Here is a 19,076-nt window from a genome sequence, read left to right as displayed (position 1 = left end):
TGGCAATAAGTATTCCATTTTAGAGCGCAGAGCGCCCTCTTTTTAAGGCTATATGACTACATCTATATATAAAGTTAGCGGCCGCCACGAAAAGGTAATTATCCTTTAGTCTATTGACATTTATATCCAGCAACGTATTCAATTCAAATTGCATAACTTAAAAATTTTAACATATTTTCTTCGTTGCGCTGAACATGTCTTCAACCCTTCACCTCTGAGTCCTTGTAATTATTTTTTCCGGGAAAAACAGGCCACCTGTAGACTGGAGGCTTTGGGTTTGGTCCAGGGCTTCACCAATCTGGTTTTGCCACATTTCATGATATATTTGTCTTTTCGGAAACCGCTTAGAAGCATATATCATATAAGTCTGCCCAGCGTATGCCTATTGAGCGCATGTGAGGTCTCAGGCTCTGCACTACAAAACAAGTCTCCCTCTCTCTTTCTCACTCTCTCTCTCTCTCTCTCTCTCCTACATATTATTGTGTATTTTGGTTCGACGCAGAATCAAAACAGGAGTCTCAAAGTCAGAGCAAGAACACCCATGGCCACAAGGGGATTGGTGCTGTATCTGCTGTCGGGTTTCTCTGTGGCTGTTCTCTCAGTGTTCTTCTTCACCGACCCAAATGGCAATCACACATACCCACCATCGAATCTGTCCTCTCTTAACACCACGCTTTTGCAGTACCCATTTCCATCGGTATCATCCAGCAGCGAAAAAGTTTGGCCGGTAAGTCTCTCTCCCCTATCTCCACCATTTATTGTCACTGGTGTGTGCTTACTTGGTTTGTGTGTTTTTTGTAAAGGAGTTGGAGTTTAGTTGGAGAATTGTATTGGCAACTGTGATTGGGTTTTTGGGATCAGCATTTGGAACGGTTGGTGGAGTCGGAGGAGGAGGCATTTTTGTTCCTATGCTTACCTTGATTGTTGGGTTCGATACCAAATCTGCTGCTGCACTTTCTAAATGTAAATCTTCTTTATTTGATCTTTTTATCTCACTTTCTGCAATTCAAAAGCCAGATTTTCTTTCCCAAATCCTGAACCCAAATTTGAATCTAATATCAGTTCATTTATTTATTTTTAACCAAATTAATAACACATATTAAAACATTCTGGATTCACAAAAATTGAAAGAAAAAAACCAACTCTGATTTTGTTTCCAGTAAAGGCTTCTGCTGTATTTTTTTTCCCAGTCCAGATCTTTTTCAAACTTCTTAGACGCAGTAAAATGGCTTTAAAAGGGCATAGTTGAAAATTCAAAGATTTGTAGTCAAAGATTGGAGTGTGATATGATTGCAGGTATGATAATGGGGGCATCGACATCGTCAGTCTGGTATAATCTAAGAGTAAATCATCCAACCAAGGAAGCACCCATCATAGACTACGACTTGGCCCTTCTGTTCCAGCCCATGCTCATGCTTGGGATCACTGTTGGAGTAGCTCTCAGTGTTGTCTTCCCTTACTGGCTTATAACCATCCTCATCATCATTCTGTTCATGGGTGTGTCAAATTCTCATCCCTTTATTCCAATGTTAACTTTTTTTTTTTTATCAATCGGTAGATCCCCAGATCATTTGTCATCAGTATATGTTACGATAATCTCTGTCAAGTTGATTCTTTCAAATTTATTGAATAATTTATGACTCTGGATCAGGGACTTCAACGAGGTCTTTCTTTAAGGCAGTCCAGATGTGGAATGAAGAGACACTTTTTAAGGTTAGTTAACTGCAAATGAAGTGGTGGTCTGCGTGTAAAGTAAGAAACACTTCACTGGTTCTAATGTCTGCAATTTTGTAAAATTGCAGAAAGAGTTGGAGGAGCAAAGACGAACCATGGTCAACTCTCATGGCGAACGTAAGTCACAAACACTAAGTAAAAGACATTATGGAATCCGAAAAAAACATGGAATTGTCCGGCATGTCCTGTTTGACAAACAGGAAAATGGCATAGTAAATTTGATAGGCAACATTTCCTGAAATCTTAGACTGATCTTACACCATCAACCATGTTAGTGGCTAAAATAGCCACGGAAAATTTCAATTTTTGTATTACCAGAAAATTTGTTCCAGAAAACCTTCATTTTTTCTAAAATGAATTCTGAATGTTCTGTGTTGCAGTTCTAATCGATGCAGAGTATGATCCTTTGATTCCCAACGAGGAAAAATCATGGATTGTAAGTGACTCAACCTCAAACCTCTCCAGCTCTCAGATTCTTCGAAACTAATAAGTTGTTTGTCATTTATCTGTTGGCGAGTCAGCAAATATTATTCTCCAATCTGAGGTGGAAACGAATTCTGGTGCTAGTAACTGTATGGGTTATTTTCCTACTTCTTCAGATCTTCAAGGCAAGTAATCTGTGTCTTAGGCTTCTTTTCTTCAACTTCTCTCTTAGGTTGCTTTTTTCATGTTCCTCTTTTTTTTTTTTGGCAGAATGATTCAACAGTTTGCAGTGCATGGTATTGGGTGCTCTTCTTACTACAGGTTTTGTACATCTGCTTGTTAAGCACTATCTTTATCACTGTTTTTTGAGGGCTAAATCTCAGTAACTTCTTTTTCTGTTTCAGTTTCCTGTAGCAGTTGTAGTGTTTGGTTATGAAGCAGTTAAACTACACAAAGAATACAAGAAGAGGATTATCTCAGGGAACACAGAAGCAGTTTGCGAGGCTAATATTGAATGGACAGGACTGAACCTTGCATTCTGTGCTCTCTGTGGCATCTTGGGGGCACTGTTGGAGGTCTGTTGGGTTCAGGTGGTGGATTCATACTGGGTCCACTCCTCCTTGAGATTGGTGTCATCCCCCAGGTATGTGGCTTTGATGGGTATCTCTCATTGCAATGGCCTGTCCAACCTTTGTACCTGAACTTAGATTACCTGTTATAAGATTTCAGGTTTTGATCATTTTCTTCCTGTCCACCAATTGCCATCATGTTTCTAGGAAATCCATCTACTTGAAGAATCAGAATTTACTACTTTCTTTGTCATTCTCCGCTAAAACACTTATGATATTATAAAGGAATGAATTAACAGTTGGCTTTCACAGGTTGCAAGCGCAACAGCGACTTTTGTGATGATGTTCTCATCATCCTTATCTGTTGTGGAGTTCTACCTCCTCAAGAGGTTTCCCATTCCATATGGTAGTTCTCTTATCCATCTCCAGGGCTTTGATTTTCAGAATTTTTCATAAACGGCTTCAAATTGGGTGTGTTTTCATTGAAACGAGATTTATCTTAGTGACATAGAAGCAAAAAAATTTAAACATAACCTCTAGAAGTGAGGTAGAATCAGAAAATATATTTAGTTTCAAATTAAAATTAAACTCGGCAGTCCTTATATTTCAAAGTATCTTTGATGTAAAACATTGACTCTCTTAATAGCATAGATCATGTTCTTTTGCAGCTTTGTACCTCATATCAGTGTCTGTTGTGGCTGGCTTTTGGGGACAGTTATTTATAAGAAAACTGGTTGCATTTCTAAGGAGAGCTTCAATTATCATATTCATCCTATCCGGTGTGATATTTGCCAGTGCTCTCACAATGGGTAATTCCTAAGCTTAATCTGTTTCTGCTTTGAAAAACTAGTTTTTAACTGGTTGGGTTTACATGAATGGTAGAATCCTCTGACTTGTGTTATAGGCTGGCTGACGGGCAAGCTTTCTGTTTCTGTAATTCTTTCTCAGGAGTTGTTGGGACCAAAGAGAGCATCACTATGATACACAATCATGAATTCATGGGGTTCTTATCATTCTGTGACAGCCAATGATTTCTTGCAATGAAGAAAAAGGTGGATGCTCAAGGAGGGAAATGCACTGGAAATCAAAGGGAAGCATGAATATATCATAGGAAAAGCAATGGAGTTTGTTGGCCAATGCCTAATTGACCAACCCCGCAATAAAAAACTATTCTTTATGCTTATCTCTGGATTTGGCTGTGTTGAGGGTTAGCTACTGGCTAACACCACCGGCTCCAGTTCTCTATTCTAGGTCATTGTGAACAAAAAATTATTTATTGTGTTTAATAAGCAATGAAGGACTTGAATGATCAGAAATGATCAGAAAACTGGCGTCTTCTCTTTGTTGCCTTAAAACCCCACCATTCGCCCAATTGGAATTGGATTCTCCTCTTGGAGTTGAAACAATGAAACTGGATGTGTCTATCAACATGGTAGGTCTACCATTCCACATTCAACAGATGACATGGGTGTCATATGGTTTATGCAGAATGCAACCTTGAATAGAAAGAGCCACCGGATTTATTAGAGAAAAAGCTGATCTCAAAGCTAACCCTTGGCAGGGCCATTATCATACAAAACCAATAATGGATCCTGGAGACCTCGAACATTCACCACAAACCACGACAGTAACAGCAAAGAGGTGGCCATGGTGATGGCTGTGGTCCTATATTCTTTAAGTTAGAACCATTAAGAGGGATTATTCCCAAAAGCAACTGCGTATATACCAAATCCATCACCTTTCACCCTTCCCAGTCGAATCTTAATCTTTAAGAACTGCCATGGATTCAAAGATATTCCCATTTAAGACCTCCACACCACCTTTTACAACCTTTCAGGATCTAAAGAATAAACCACTGCCCAATGCTTTCCACTTTTTGACGGACCATTTGTTCAAAAAAAGTCACCCTCCTCTGGAAAAGTCTGGAAATTGAACCCAAACAATTGAGTGAACTAATTGACTAATAACTCAGCCCAAGTCAAATATTCATCATCAGAACACAAGAAATCTATAAAGATATCATAGCAAGAGAAAAAACAGGGACCATGTGTGAGTCCAATTCCAACTGGTAGTGTCGGGGCAACATCAGAGGTTTGGATGTTCTGTAATAAATAATATGAGGCTGCCATTTTTGAACCAAAGGAAGGTTCATGTCTATCCCTTTGAAGATTTGGGTGAATATGACAAAGGTCAGTTGGCAAAAATGCTTTGAAGATCTGTTTATTGGTGCGTGTGGTTCACATGAGGGCCTGAATTTAGAAAGGAACTGCACAGAAAAAGGCAAAGAGCCCCCCACATGGACCCTTTTGCGACTTTATTTGCGTGCAATACGCAACTAGGTCCGCCATGTGTTCTATCCTTCTCATTTGGAAGTCTCTTGTTTCAATCAATCTCAATATACCATCGTTATTTACACGCGTCCTTGTTCTTATCCTCCATTTCTCTCTCCTGGAAATGCCAACTTCTAAATTTGCTTCTTCGGCCGCCAATTGGGTAATCTAGGATTTTACCCTAAAAATGCACAAACAAATAAATCAAAATGCAAGATACAAAAGAGTGCTCGTGTTCTAAATCTTCGAAAAGGACACCATCCAGAAGATGAATTAATCAAGAGACATGTGCCAAAAATAATGACTGATATAAATTTGGAATCCGCAGGCCATGAGAGTTAGAAGTAAATGTGTCATTTTCCAAGCAAAATTATCGTAAGATTACGTGGTTGTTGGGCGACCTTGCAGAAAATGGGATGGGGACCGTTAAAAGCCATTTCCTATGGCTTCACACAAACGCATCCGCAAAGGGTGTCTTTTTCTGGATGTGGAAGACGGCCGCCTTTCATTTTCAAATATGATGTTGCCGTACTTGTGCTTATTCATTATCATTTTGTCTCCCCCTTCATCATTTTTTGGAAGTCTGCGTTTTAATAATTAGGAAAGGTATATTCCATGAACTGAGTTCTAAAGCTAATAAGTAATAACAGATGAATAATCATCAGGTTCAACCTATAAAGGTTTTGAAGATTAATAATTAAACCCAATCCCAGAAAGGGTAATATAAAACCTCAAAAGCACATGAATAAAATTTTAATCATCCCTTTCTGATGAACCTGTCTCGACTCTCGTGTCGTGGTTGAGAAGACCCCGTAAAATATGAAAGGGGTTTTCAGGCATGATAGTAGTGGGAAACTTTATTTATTTATTTTGTCATTTTATCGGTTGTTGTTTACTGCTTTATGCACTGTAAAGCTACTTTCCCCAGAAAAGTTAAATGAAATCCTTGTCTAGTTGCCTGTTGCCTTTCCCTTTTTATTTTTTTGAAAATTCAAAAGAAAAACATTCAAAATAAGACCCCTTGATTCACAAGCATCCAGTACGGCTGCGAGGGCGTGACGTCGAACACTGAGAGAGTGGATGATGCAAGAAAATAGAAGCATCATATCTTCTTTATCATACCACTGTGTACATCAGTGAAGGAAATGTGTGTTCACTATTCACATTTGTGTGCTCACCATCTCCGGACCTAGAAAAATGAAAAATCATGGGCCATGGAATCAAAAAGTATGCAAAAACTAAAACATTTCACGATCAACCTTAATCACAAATTTTTGTTGCTCGTCTTGCTACAACAATTTTGTTTGGCATGGAAAAGTTTAATTTGTTTTTGAGTTTCTAAAAGGCCATGTTGCTCAATTGACAATTGTCCGTAATAACCCTTATAATTTTATTCTTATGTGTTATTTGTAAACCTCTCTGTTTTACTTCGACCCTGAATGGACACCTCCCCAAGAATGATGTATCATGACAGTAATCGGGTTTTGATCTATTAAATGAATCCGAAAGTCAACTGCTATATTTCATTCTGGCCATTGACTGAAACACTTCACTTTAAATCAGGGGTGAATCAATGTGAGGGGATGAGGGGTGAAACAATTTCCAAATGCCTGGAGATGTGCAGAGAACGACCCTGAAAACATGAAATATTTTAAAGCCCTCCCACGAAAATAAGAAATCCAAAAGCAACAGCTTTGGGGGAGATGTAGAACATTAAATCATATGTATATTATAGTTTGAGTTTCAGGAATGGGATGAGTAGTCGGATAGCTTTAAAATAATAAAGTTCCCCAACAAGGCCTAGTTATACCCAAGTCACATCCGACCTTTTGTGTGCTCCAGTAAAGCAAGTTGTACATTGTCCAAAGGTTGTCACGGTATTCTCCCTCTCCCACAATCCAACTGTCCAACTGGTTTAAGCTACTATTTCGCTCAAGCTTTCACCCACGTTAGTAAATAAAGATATCCATTCCAACTCCCCATCCACCAAGCAATATGGAACATCAAATGGGAGAAAGCCAGGGGGCAGGTTGCATATAAAGAAACAAATGGCCAGAAGGCTACCTAGGCGCACTAGTTGATGCCTTAGAAGAGGGTTTACTACTTGATTGAGGATCTTCAACTGGTTTAGAATCTAAGCTGATGGCAATGTTCCCCATTCCAATCTCCATTGCTTCCCTCTCATCCTTCTCCCTCTTCTTTTTCTCACAAATGACACTCTCCCCTGCTTGAATTTTTACAGAAGGCATGGAAGGCTCTAAAAGAAGAGGGCCCGCACTGATCCATGGATGAAGAAGGCACTGTGCTGCAGTTGGCCGCTTCTCAGGAACAAAATCAAGTATGGGAACCAGGAAGTCGGCCATATCATTTGCATCCTTCTCACTGAACTCATACTTCTCTACAAGAACCTTATTCATGGGCCAGAAACGCAACCGGTGGATGTGCCTCAAATCACCATATCTGTTGAAGAACTCCCGGGAATATTGACCACCTAAGGCAATCTGAGGATAATCAGCATATTAAAAGGTTAGACATTAGCACCCATGCATAATTAAGAGAATTTCTTTAGTAGTAGCAACGATGATCAGCTTACCTTGCGGGGCATCATTCCAAGGAGCTCCATCATCAGTGCTAAATGGTCCTGCAAACAGGAAATAAAAGTTGGTTTCAGCCAGATATGCCTAAAACATGAATAAGCAAGTAAAAAGTCCGTTTACACACCTCATTATTGACTTGAACATGTGATCCAGATAGCATCACATGCTGCTCACCCTTACAACTCATGTCATTTCTTACTTCTTGAAGATTGCACATGCTACTTACCTAATATCATTTCTTACTTTTTATAGTCTACCCCCATGCGATTTCTTCCCTTTCATTTCTGTCTCATGTTTATTAATTACTTCTTTTTCAAGCAAATTGGTGGATAATAAGAATACGGGATGGATTGACATAATATCTTAAGTAAAATTGTCTATTTCTTTAGTGATGTAAAGATAAAGAGTTGTTTGCAATTTTACAACTGCAGAGAGAAGCATTCTGCATTCCTCCACACTGATTCATAGATAGATCAGAAAACCATGGAATGTAGGTTATATATGGAATATAATGCTGCAGAAATGCATAGAAGGGTGAGACTCTAAAAGGAACATTCTAAACCATATAATCATGCACAAGGAGACCCACAAACTAGAACCTTAGCAAAAGTCAGAGACAAGGGAACATTCTAAAATTTCTGATCCAGAGAAAACACAAACATCCTAAAATGTTCCTACTAAATGTCCCATGGTTGGCTCGAAGAAAAATGAGGCCATCTTGGCTTTCTATACAATAACCAAAAGCTTTGAGATTGTTTGGGAACTGTTTTGTAGACTCAAAAACACGTTTAACAATTTTTTGAAAACAGGATTTTTTTTAGAATATATTTGAATTGTTTTCACTTAGTTTCACTTGTTTTCTATGGGATGTTTTAAAAAATAATTGTACAGACATAGAAAATAATTAAAAATAAAACATTACAAAGAAAAGTTATTTTTAAGAAATATTTGGACACACAGAAAACACGTTGAGAACATTCTAAGTTCCTAAATAGATTTTTGTTCCAGAAAACATCATAGAACTGTTTTTGAAAACTATTCTCAAACAGGCCCTTTATGTTGTCATGGTTCATATATAAATCAATGGCTATATATTATATCTTTTTTGTTGTCATATCACTACTGTATTCATATCCTTATCTCCTAATCTTTGTCTTCTAATTCTTCATAAGTTTGAGAGGTAAGAAGCTGGGTGGAATTTGTTTGTTTAACCAGAAGGGCACAGTGGTCATTGTGAATTCCTCATTCAATTGTTGCTGATGGACAATCTCATATGCTACTTGTCATCTCATTGAAATTCCAATTGATGCCACAATTTTTTCCAGAGAGTGAAATTACCCAATGAACATAGAAAAGCATAGCAGTTGCTACTATATTTATATCCTAAGCTCCTATTCTTTCTTTATCTTCTAATTCTTCATAAGTTTGAGAGGTAAGAAGCTGGGTGGAATTTGTTTGTTTAACCAGAAGGGCATGGTCATGGTGAATTCCTCACTCAATTGTTGCTGATGGACAATCTCATATGCTACTTGTCATCTCATTGAAATTCCACAAATTTGATGCCACAATTTTTTCCAGAAAATGAAATTACCCAATTAACATAGAAAAGCCTAAAGTACAGATCATCCACAGAAACAAAAAAGAATTTACTTTCTCAATTGACCAAGAATGCCTAAAAAGTGAGTTCTACAAAACAATGTATCAGAAGGTGGTAGCTAAAATTAGTTTCAAGACATAATAAAAATTTAATTTAAAATAAATATGTCCTTTTACAAGTAAAAACATGTATATCCAATAAAGCAAATTTAAATAAACGTGTATATTTGTTGGGATTACAGTTTATAATCATTTTATAATTGCTAACAAGATGGATATGTTTTCTGCTCCATATTTTGCTTTATTCACTGGAGTTCTATTTATTTGTGTACCAAATACAGGTGAATATAGACCTATCACTGCTAAAATAGTCAAATTCTTTTAGTAATTGCTCAGAAATTCAAAATTTTCTGTAGTTTTCAACTCAAAAAAACTAACACCTTTCATTTAACACATGGTTGTATTACCCAAACATAAAAAATGGCTAACATATGTATGTGCTTGGTCATGTTTAGGTACGATTGGTTGTTGAAGGCCTCATTCCCACGCCTGATTCCAAATTCAAGATTCCTTCTTTGGATTGGATACAAGTTGAAGCCCTAGAAATGACCTAGCAAACGTCATATCACAAAATTATTTTTATCCTCCAAAAATCTCTTTTAAACCATGCAAATTTCCAAAAACAAAAACGACAGTCATAATTTCAATATTTCCCATATTAGGGATGCATGTCTGATGCTACCCTATTGTTGAATACAACAACTTTAAATTGAAAGCCAGTTACCTCTTGCTATTATTTCACAAATAAGAGAAGCTAGTAAAGACTTCAAATGGCCATACTGAAGCCTATCTAATAGGTAACTATGACAAACCTTCATGTCTAATATAACCTCTATGCACAATCATCATAGGCTTGCATGCGCTCAGAAGGCAAAGTGGGTCATTTCTCCAACAACCAACACAAAAAGAAACCATAAACCACCGAACAGGCATCTATGGGCCAACATAATGAACATGAAATGAAACTACATACCAAATAACCAGACCTGTCAACCTCCACCTTTCTTAAGACACATTTGAGATCTAAGTTGTCAGTTCCAGACAGGAATTTCAGACCCAAAGATAGTTCATATTCAGTCAACCTTGGACTATCTGACTATTAGTACCTTCAGGTTGCTCAGTAAATGAGTGGTTTTTCCAGTGTGCAGGGCCCAATTTATACATATGTGTGCATAAAACACATGAACATACTTAATCAGGTTAGCCTTGAACTTTGCTCTGCCATCTACGGAGACATTCGTGGGACATGTATAATCAGTTTGACACCAGATTGAGGTAAAACTCTGAGACTCAAGATAGATAGTTTATTTTTAATGCTCACTTATCTGGGTCCTAGTTGGTGTTAATCTTTTCCCCATCATTTCTGGCCAGAAGGTTACACTTATCATATTTTTATTTCCCATGATCAAATAACTCCAGCATTCCTCCCTCCCTCCCCATCCAAAAAGTATCCCAAAAACTCAGTGCCGGTTTGGTAGCAGAGAAGGGAACTATTTAAATTGACATTGAAGCGTGTTTGTTTTTGAAACTTTTCCTAAAAAATGACCCATTTTTAGGGACATTCAAAAAATGGCTTCCATGTTTTTAAAAAATGCAAGCACTTCAAAAATTGAAAATGATGCAAAAGTGGACATGCTTAGATGTTTTCGTTTTTTTAAAATGTTTCTCTTCAAAAATTGGAACAATTTTCTGTTTTCCAAAAAGAAGAAATGAAAATGACACTGAAAAAGTAATTGGTTGTGAAACTGTTTTTAAAAATGATCTGAAATATTAAAATATGTTTTGCATATTTAAAAAAAGGCAAGCATTTTAAAAATTGAAAATAATGCAAAAATGAACATGCTTATAGTTTTTATTTTCAGAAAAGAACCAACCCCCCCCCCCCCCCCCTCTCTCCCCCCTCTTCTCTTTCTTCCATCAAAAACCTAAGAATCCCAAAAATCAAATGCCTGTTTGGTAATGGAAATGCAGACTTTTTTATTATTATTATTATTAATTTAGTTTTTTTTCCCTTAACAGAAAAATTAAAATGACAATGAAAACATGCTTATTGTTCAAAAAGGGAAAACATTTCTGGAAAAATAATTTTCATTTTTGTTACTAGCATGCTCTAAAGATTTTCAAAAGGAGAAATAAGGACCAATTTCGAAGAATCAATATATATTCAGCACTCGAGCATCATAAACAATATAATTTCACAAAAAAAAAAAAAAAACGTATCCATACCTCATCTCTATCAAAGTTGTCACCACTGTGAGGATCGAAGAGAACATCACCAGTTGCAAGCTCAAAACAAATGCAGGCAAAGGACCAAAGATCTGCAGAAGTAGAATATTTAGATCCAAGGATAACCTCTGGGCACCTATACTGCCTTGTCTGGATATCATTTGTGAACTGTTTGTATGTCCAACAGGCATTACCAAAGTCAACCAATTTGCACTTCAGGTCAACAGAAGCCAACAGCTTCTGCCTCATGGAACGACTCCCTCTCCTATGGCCTTGATTTCCTTGTCCAGATCCTTTTTTTCCATCAGCATCCAATAATCTGTCCCCATTGCCAGAACTATTGGGTTGGTCTTCCACAGAAGCCAAATCTAATTTTACAGTAGGAGATGATTCTAATGCACCTGATGTTTCAGGATCTGGCTCAGCTTCAGCAGCTGCTTCCTTCTCCACACAACCTTTAGCTGCTTGCTTAGCCTTTCTTCTAATCTTTTTCTTCTGGTTCTTAGTCAAATCCCCATTTGAGGTCTTAATGTCTTTCCCAACCCCTGACTCAAACACATTCTTATCCTTATTTGATGGAAGAATTAGTGTTGCACCTGACTTTCTCGGATCCTTTGATGGGTCTATCATGGATAACAGCAAAATATTCTCTGGCTTCAAATCCGTGTGTATAATTGAGAGCTGTCCATGCAAGTAATCCAAACCCTCTAAAACATGGAAACAGATCTCCTTAACCATGTGAAGGGGCAAGCCACGATAATCAGTATACTTGATAAGAGTTAAAAGGTTATCCCCTAAATACTCAAAAACCATGCAAACATGCTGCCCATTTGGACCAGAATGCTTAAAATGATCCAAAAGCTTCACAACACATTTCTTATCATCTGGGTCTCCTTCCGCAATCTGTTGCAATATAGTTATCTCATCCATAGCTGCTTCAGTGTAATGCTGAGCACTCTTTTGAACTTTCAGAGCCACATACCGCTGCAGCACATGCCAATTATGTTATTATTTAATACAAAGAAATTTATCAAAAAAACATTATTCCCTAATAACACTCCATTTAGTCGTGAGCACATAGGAAGATACAAATTAAGATTTTGACTCTTAGGATTAGAACTTAGGAAAACAAAAACCCCATGTTAATTGAGCCTAATAAAACTATTTGGCTTACATAACACAAGTTTTGGGAAAGGGGGAGGGAGAGAGAGGAGAGAGGACAATTAAGACAAATTTTAATTTTTCGGCACCTCAACTAAAAATAAAAAACAAAAAATAAAAAATAACTCAACTTATTGTATAATCATTTAGCAAAGTGAAGTTAGTTTCCATTTTCTTTGCAGCATAGTAGCACAAAGATGAGTTGTTATATTTCTCTTCTCATTAGTTTGCCTCCATTTCCTCTGGAATCAAATGGAGACTTAAGAAAAACAAAGACAGCAAAAGAAATTAGATTTAGATTTCCAGTTTCTTTTTCCTCATTCTTTTATTTATAAAAAAAAGTTTCTTTTTCCTGTTGTTACATGGAATAGAACATGAAACCTCCTCCTTTCTTTTCCCTTTTCCTTCATTATATCAGCAATCAAATAAAAGGTACAACAATTCAATTAACAGGCTTTCTCATTCAAATCTTCTCATACAAACAAGTCGAAAATTGAAGGTTAGTTCTAAAAAAAAAAAAACCAAAAATTACAAGCTGTTTGAACAATCATAAAGTATCCCAGGAACCTAATACATCTCTTTGCCACCTCGAGCGTGTTGCTTTGCATTTGTTCAGAATTAACCATTCATATCATAAAGGTTAAGTTCATTTCGTTTCACATTCCTCTGTTTCCTAAGTGACCATACTAAATAATCTAACACCCAGATAACAATAAATTTTCTAGAACAAACAAAACCAGCAAAAGGGTTTTTATGGGAAGTACATCGAATCACAATATGCACAGGAAACGAGAGGAAGGGATGGGGTGCTGGGTATCCCAAGCTGAGCCGGATACAATTGTTTGGCCATTTCTGAAAAACCAGAACAACACAACATCAAAATCACAATTCCATTGTATTCTCTGGTATTTTTCCTCCATTTCCTACCATTCAAACACACAGAATTATTCAAATACACTGGAAAGCTGTTAAAATTAATCACTCCCAATCACAACATTCATAGAAAATAATAATTATTTGTCATCCGTAAAATACACACAAAGAGAGAAATGGCGGGAGGCGTACGGAGTTTAAGGTGTCCCAAGCAAGCCAGACAGTTGAGAAATGGCCCCATCCGAGCTTGGTTTGAACGATGTACCGACCGTTCTTGAAGGTGTCGCCGATTCGAACAGCGTGGTAGCCTCCACGCCTATAGTCCTCGGTCCCTTCGTCTTCGGATGTGTAGTCACTACTCTCGCTCCGATCCTCCTCCTGCTTATCCCCCATTGACGAATCAACCGATTCCCCCTCCCTCCGTTGGATTCAGATTTCTAAGATTTTAGATTCAATTATTCCCCTCCAATTGAGAACAATGCTGGGGTTAGGGTTTTTAACCAAAATTGGGGATTTTTGGAATGCTCAGAGTTAAATAATGAAAATGAAATAAAAAATTATATAACTATATCTGTAAGAGGGAAGTATGGGAGTTGACACCACTAATCTTTCCTTCAAGGGTTTTCAAGGTGGCTTTCTAAAGGAACCAATCATGCCTTGTCAAGGAAGTCATTACCGTCACTGTATGTCTGTATCCAGTTAGTTTGTAGTTTGTACAATGAAAAAGTCATATATATATATATATTTTTTTTTAATTATATAATTTGCTTTTCAATTCTATCCACGCGTCTTTTAATGAATCAAATCTAATGTTATTAAGATTAGGATTTTTCTCTCATGAGACATGGATTGAAGAGACATGGATGGGCCACGTACACTAACCTATTTGATTTGGGCTTTTATGTTCCGCTCCAAGCCCAGTCCGGCCCATCTATTTCCACACAGTTCTGGTGGCAATATCGTAGTTATCTAGTAAAAACAGAGCGCTATTTAGTCCCGCGCTCATTTACTTGAGGGGTGTGTGGTTAGGGTTTGGGCTTCCTTTTCTAGGGTTTCCGAGGCGCAGCAGCAGCAACAGCAACAGCAGCCATGGTTCTCAAGTATCTTTCTCTCTCTAAACCTGTCTCATGCTTCGTTCTATGAAATCCGGATCTTTTAATTTTTTATTTTTCATGGTTTATTTTCTTTTTTATCTTCTCATTGGTTTATAGATTTCGTTAACTGTCAGATCTCATGGTTGATTTAGTCTTTGTTCTTCTACAGTCTTCTCATCGTCTTAACTAAATCCATGAGAGCTTGATTTGCACACATTTTAGGGTAGAAATTAACATTTATTGGGTAAAATATATATATACATTAGAACAAGTAGATTTACGAAATGAATTTTTGAAAAGAAAAAAAATAGTGCATTAATTTCTATATATATAGGGAATTAAACCCTAAAATGTGCAGATTTGTGAACCCTAAATTTAGGCAAATCACACATAATTGTCTAAATTTCTTTTGAGAAGGAATAGTTACAAAAACCGGTTTTGAAAACAGAGGGAAAGGAAGCGTGGTAGGGTTAACGCCAAGAAGTAGAGAATTGAAATCAACAAAACTAAATTTCCCACAAAAAGGGCCGACACCACCCTGCTGGTCTTCAATAAACCGCTCATTTAAATAACCCATACTTTGGATTATCACCAGTACCCAAATCAACAATTAATGAAAATTATTTTTGGCTTGATGATGAAAATGAACAATTACCAGGCTTAGGGGCTTGTGTGGGTTACACATGGATATACAATAATTTATGCAATATAATATTCAGCACAAGTGTATGGTATTTTTTTCTTCTAGTTTTTATTATCATTCTAATTTCATGTGCCATGCATGGAATTGTGTTGTATATTGTTCATACTAATCTGGAAAATGTTCTCCCAAGTTAATCATATGTTTTTCTTCCTGTGTTCTGTGCTGAAGGCCATATGTTTTCTTTTGTTTAAATAAAATTAATTTAGAATTAGTGTGTGTACCTTCATTCTGGATGTTAAATCAAGGAATTAATATCTAAATGTCGTTGTCTCAGAACTGAACTCTGCCGATTCAGTGGTGCCAAGATATACCCTGGGAAAGGAATCAGATTTGTTCGTTCAGATTCTCAGGTAATTTTATAGCTCATTAAAATTTATGTTCTGTATCAGATTATTGGCCAACTAAATTTCTACTGAATGTTAATCTTCTTTCTTCATTGCCTTGGTTGGGCTCAGGGGTTGACCTCTTGTACTTGTTTAATTGACATTAAATTACTCTCAATATATTTAGGTGTTTCTATTTGCCAATTCAAAATGCAAGAGGTACTTCCACAACCGGCTGAAGCCATCAAAGCTTACCTGGACAGCCATGTACAGGAAGCAACATAAGAAGGTAGCACTTGAAATACCATGTATTCAATTTTATGTGGTATATGTCAGTACTATGTGTGTGTGCATTTTCTGATTATAGGATTTTTGACCAACAAGCTACTGGATAGGCTACTAATGATGGTTACCAGACCACTATTTTAGCTTTTCTTGTTACTTTTGGGTGCTGTAGAAATTGTGCTTTTATTTTGGGGGCAATCATATTAAAGGGGTAGCCGAATCTGATAATGACCCCAAAGGTTATATATTTTGCATAATTGGGCTGAAAGTATAAAGCAAGTTTTAAAATTGTCCTCAAGGCTATATGGACAATTTACTATGTGGACAATTTATCACCCAAAGATACCCAACATATCCCTAATATGAATTTTAAAAAGGGATAACCTCCATTTCCTGCAAATGGGCTTAAGGTTCATGTAAAATGCATATTTGGACTTAAAAGGATAGAAGTTTGTGCAATCAGATAATAGATGTCATGTGAGCACTGCAATTATTTAATATATTAAAATTTATTGTTAAGTACTCATGATAATTTTTATATTAAGATTTCAAGAAAATTTTAAAAATAATAAATAAAATCTTTCTTAAAATCTATTTAATATTCATATAGGTTTTATTTTTTTTAAGTTGCAACTATATCTTAATTTATTTTTCATTAATTTAATGTTTGATTATTAGTATTTTTTATTTTCAAATTTTGATAATTTTCATTTTTGAAATTTAATTAAATAACAATTGTATAAGACATATGCAAATTTGTATATTATGAATTTATTTTTCTTCTTTTTCTTTGTTTGTTTTTCATACCAAAATTTATTCATACATGCACAAATGTCGATTTTTTTTTTCTTCACATTTTTACACATATATGACAATTATATTAAATGTACAAGATATTTTCACATTTTTATTAACATTCATAAAAATACTCAAATATATTCACAATTGGCAAACTTGTGTAGGCCTTGTATAGCTAATACAAATGTCTTATACATGTAGTATAATTGTATGTGTGTGAATATATAGAAAATTGTATTTGACATTTATGCATGTGTGTAAACAATGTTTCTAGTTATATAACAAACAAACAAAGAAAATGAAGAAAAACATGCAAATCTATTCATAATAGCCAGCCGTTTATAGTTGTACGCCTAGTACAAATGCCTTGTACTTGTGTGAAAATGTAAAAATAAAAAAATTACATTTGATGTTTATGCTTGTGTAAACAATGTTTTCAATGGGTTTAATGCCAAAAACAAACCAAAAAAATGAAGACATGCAAATAGATGTGTGAATGGTAAAACGTCCATAAATTTTCATGGACTTTGTAGCAATTATGCAAAATATATGGTATTTAAGACCATTATCAAATTGGTCACTTTCTGGAAAAGAATATCCACTATGGATTATGTTTGTTGGGAGTTATTTGTTTTGAGTCACTAATTGGGTTAATGCTCAGGATATTGCTCAAGAGGCTGTAAAGAAGAGGCGTCGTGCCACCAAAAAGCCCTACTCTAGGTCCATTGTGGGTGCTACATTGGAGGTTATCCAGAAGAGAAGAACTGAGAAAGCAGAAGTCAGAGATGCTGCCAGGGAGGCTGCTCTTCGGTGTGTTTTTGTTGCACTTGTGATTGCTAACCTGATAATTATGCTCCTTATACCTAATTGTTTGTCTCAATAGTAAACGGTTTATGCAATTAGAACACCCTGGATATTGTGTTGTATGATTCTTGAATGACGTGCTTTCCTTTTGCTTATGCTGTTATATGGAATATATTGCAATTTGTACCTGCTGATGAGATGATGTAAAATGCAGTGAAATTAAGGAAAGAATCAAGAAGACCAAGGATGAAAAGAAGGCAAAGAAGGCAGAAGTGATGGCTAAGGTGCAGAAGACGCAGGGCAAGGGTAACGTTCCCAAGGGTGCTGCTGCTCCAAAGGGCCCTAAAATTGGAGGTGGTGGTGGTAAGCGCTGATTTGGGGCTTGTTTGGTGCAGTGAGAGTGAGATCGGTAGGTTGGAAGAAGTTTTAATTTAAAGTTTTGTTGTAAGGATTGCTTGGCCTGGTTAGCCAGACTGTTATTCGCATCCCCTTTTCTATATTTAGCACTGTCGACTGAAGTTGAGCACGATTATATAGCTAAATGGATTTTTATTTCGTTTTCAGATGAAACTGTTTTAATTTATAAAAATGAGATATCAATGAAGTTTTGTAAAATGGATTCATGGGATTCAGTGATATGATCATGAGTTGTCATTGAGAAATAGAAATCATGGTTTCATGGAGTAAGTTGATAGGCCTCCTATACTTTATGTGTATAATAGAAAAGGGAAGAGGAATATACTGCCACCTGGCAGTTAGTTGTAACAGCTTTAGTGGAGGTTAGGTCACAGTTGAATACGGGTTGAGGGGAAGGTTTAAATAGGAAAGGAGGGGGAAATACAAAGGGGAAAAAGATTGTGGATCTGGTAGGGATTTGAGGACCAGTTGGGACTCTTGTTCTTGATATTCTTGAAATTCAATAATAATTCTCCATCTACTGCAACCATCATATGGGCTGGGCCACTTGATGGAAATGGCCCAACGAGTTGAAGACAAGAATTTAGCCATGAGAGCAGCCCGTGAACCAAATAGCCCAAATGGCCCAAAGAGCACCAAAATGTTGTCATTTGAAAATCGAGGTGAGCGGAAGATTGGGGAAAATTTTCAGAATAGGGCAGTGGCTGTCGGCGAGAAGACGATGAGCCAGCAACGTGAGATTCCGATAAAGAGATTGACGGAATCGGAGCTTCAAGCCCGTAGAGAGAAGGGGCTCTATTTTAAGTGTGAAGAAAAGTTCTCCCCTGGTCATCGCTGTAAGAAAGAATTACGGGTTTTATTGGTGCACGAAGATGAGGAGGAAGACAATAACCAGTTTTACGACAGAGCAACCGAAGAACCTGCACTCATCGAGCTGAAAGACACTGTGGAATTATCTCTAAATTCCGTGGTCGGTTTAACCAAGGATTAAAATATCGGTAATTACGGATATATCGGTATTTCGATTTTACGAATATATCGAAGATATATCAGTGGATATTTTGACATAAAATATCGGTAGAC

The 19,076-nt window shown here is 36.6% G+C and overlaps 3 protein-coding genes across 4 annotated transcripts; 2 read left to right on the top strand and 1 right to left on the bottom strand.

The window, feature by feature from the left end:
• Window positions 1-242: 242 nt before the first annotated feature.
• On the top strand, window positions 243-4,053 carry LOC117920121 (sulfite exporter TauE/SafE family protein 4). The gene is given in 14 exon segments (XM_034837481.1): window positions 243-400; window positions 503-727; window positions 804-963; window positions 1,297-1,497; window positions 1,652-1,713; window positions 1,803-1,851; window positions 2,115-2,170; window positions 2,256-2,342; window positions 2,428-2,478; window positions 2,562-2,709; window positions 2,712-2,800; window positions 3,039-3,132; window positions 3,395-3,535; window positions 3,675-4,053. Coding segments are annotated over 14 exon segments (1,530 nt in total). The 5' UTR covers window positions 243-316; the 3' UTR covers window positions 3,758-4,053.
• A 2,702-nt stretch (window positions 4,054-6,755) lies between these two features.
• LOC117920120 (SRSF protein kinase 2) lies at window positions 6,756-14,255 on the bottom strand. Of its 2 annotated transcripts, XM_034837480.1 has the most exons (5): window positions 13,762-13,853; window positions 13,461-13,548; window positions 11,536-12,519; window positions 7,650-7,697; window positions 6,756-7,557 (listed from the first exon to the last, which is right to left on the bottom strand). In XM_034837480.1, exons 3-5 carry the CDS (start codon window positions 12,463-12,465, stop codon window positions 7,117-7,119), a joined length of 1,419 nt encoding a protein of 472 aa, XP_034693371.1. In that variant the 5' UTR covers window positions 12,466-12,519; window positions 13,461-13,548; window positions 13,762-13,853; the 3' UTR covers window positions 6,756-7,116. The 2 variants fall into 2 exon arrangements, with proteins under 2 accessions (XP_034693371.1, XP_034693370.1); XM_034837479.1 differs by lacking the exon at window positions 13,461-13,548 and having other exon boundaries at window positions 13,762-14,255.
• Window positions 14,256-14,567: 312 nt separating this feature from the next.
• LOC117921251 (60S ribosomal protein L24) lies at window positions 14,568-18,139 on the top strand. Its single transcript, XM_034839093.1, has 5 exons — window positions 14,568-14,669; window positions 15,641-15,716; window positions 15,877-15,978; window positions 17,434-17,582; window positions 17,791-18,139. The coding sequence occupies exons 1-5, from the start codon at window positions 14,659-14,661 to the stop codon at window positions 17,948-17,950; spliced, it is 498 nt and encodes a 165-aa protein (XP_034694984.1). The 5' UTR covers window positions 14,568-14,658; the 3' UTR covers window positions 17,951-18,139.
• Window positions 18,140-19,076: the final 937 nt, after the last annotated feature.

This window comes from Vitis riparia, chromosome 8, assembly GCF_004353265.1.
Source record: "Vitis riparia cultivar Riparia Gloire de Montpellier isolate 1030 chromosome 8, EGFV_Vit.rip_1.0, whole genome shotgun sequence".
Classification (NCBI taxonomy): domain Eukaryota; kingdom Viridiplantae; phylum Streptophyta; class Magnoliopsida; order Vitales; family Vitaceae; genus Vitis; species Vitis riparia.
This window is presented reverse-complemented; position numbering and strand designations above follow the sequence as displayed.

Bases quoted from the DNA above. Each gene is read 5' to 3' on its own strand.
- LOC117920120 (XM_034837479.1), bottom strand. From the start codon at position 13,962: ATGGGGGATAAGCAGGAGGAGGATCGGAGCGAGAGTAGTGACTACACA. The intron at 7,698-11,535 runs GTATGGATACGT...TCCTGTTTGCAG, and splicing joins ACAACTTTGATAGAGATGAG to GACCATTTAGCACTGATGAT. The intron at 7,558-7,649 runs GTAAGCTGATCA...GATTATCCTCAG, and splicing joins TTGGAATGATGCCCCGCAAG to ATTGCCTTAGGTGGTCAATA.
- LOC117921251 (XM_034839093.1), top strand. The intron at 15,979-17,433 runs GTAGCACTTGAA...GTTAATGCTCAG, and splicing joins ACAGGAAGCAACATAAGAAG to GATATTGCTCAAGAGGCTGT. The intron at 17,583-17,790 runs GTGTGTTTTTGT...TGTAAAATGCAG, and splicing joins GCCAGGGAGGCTGCTCTTCG to TGAAATTAAGGAAAGAATCA.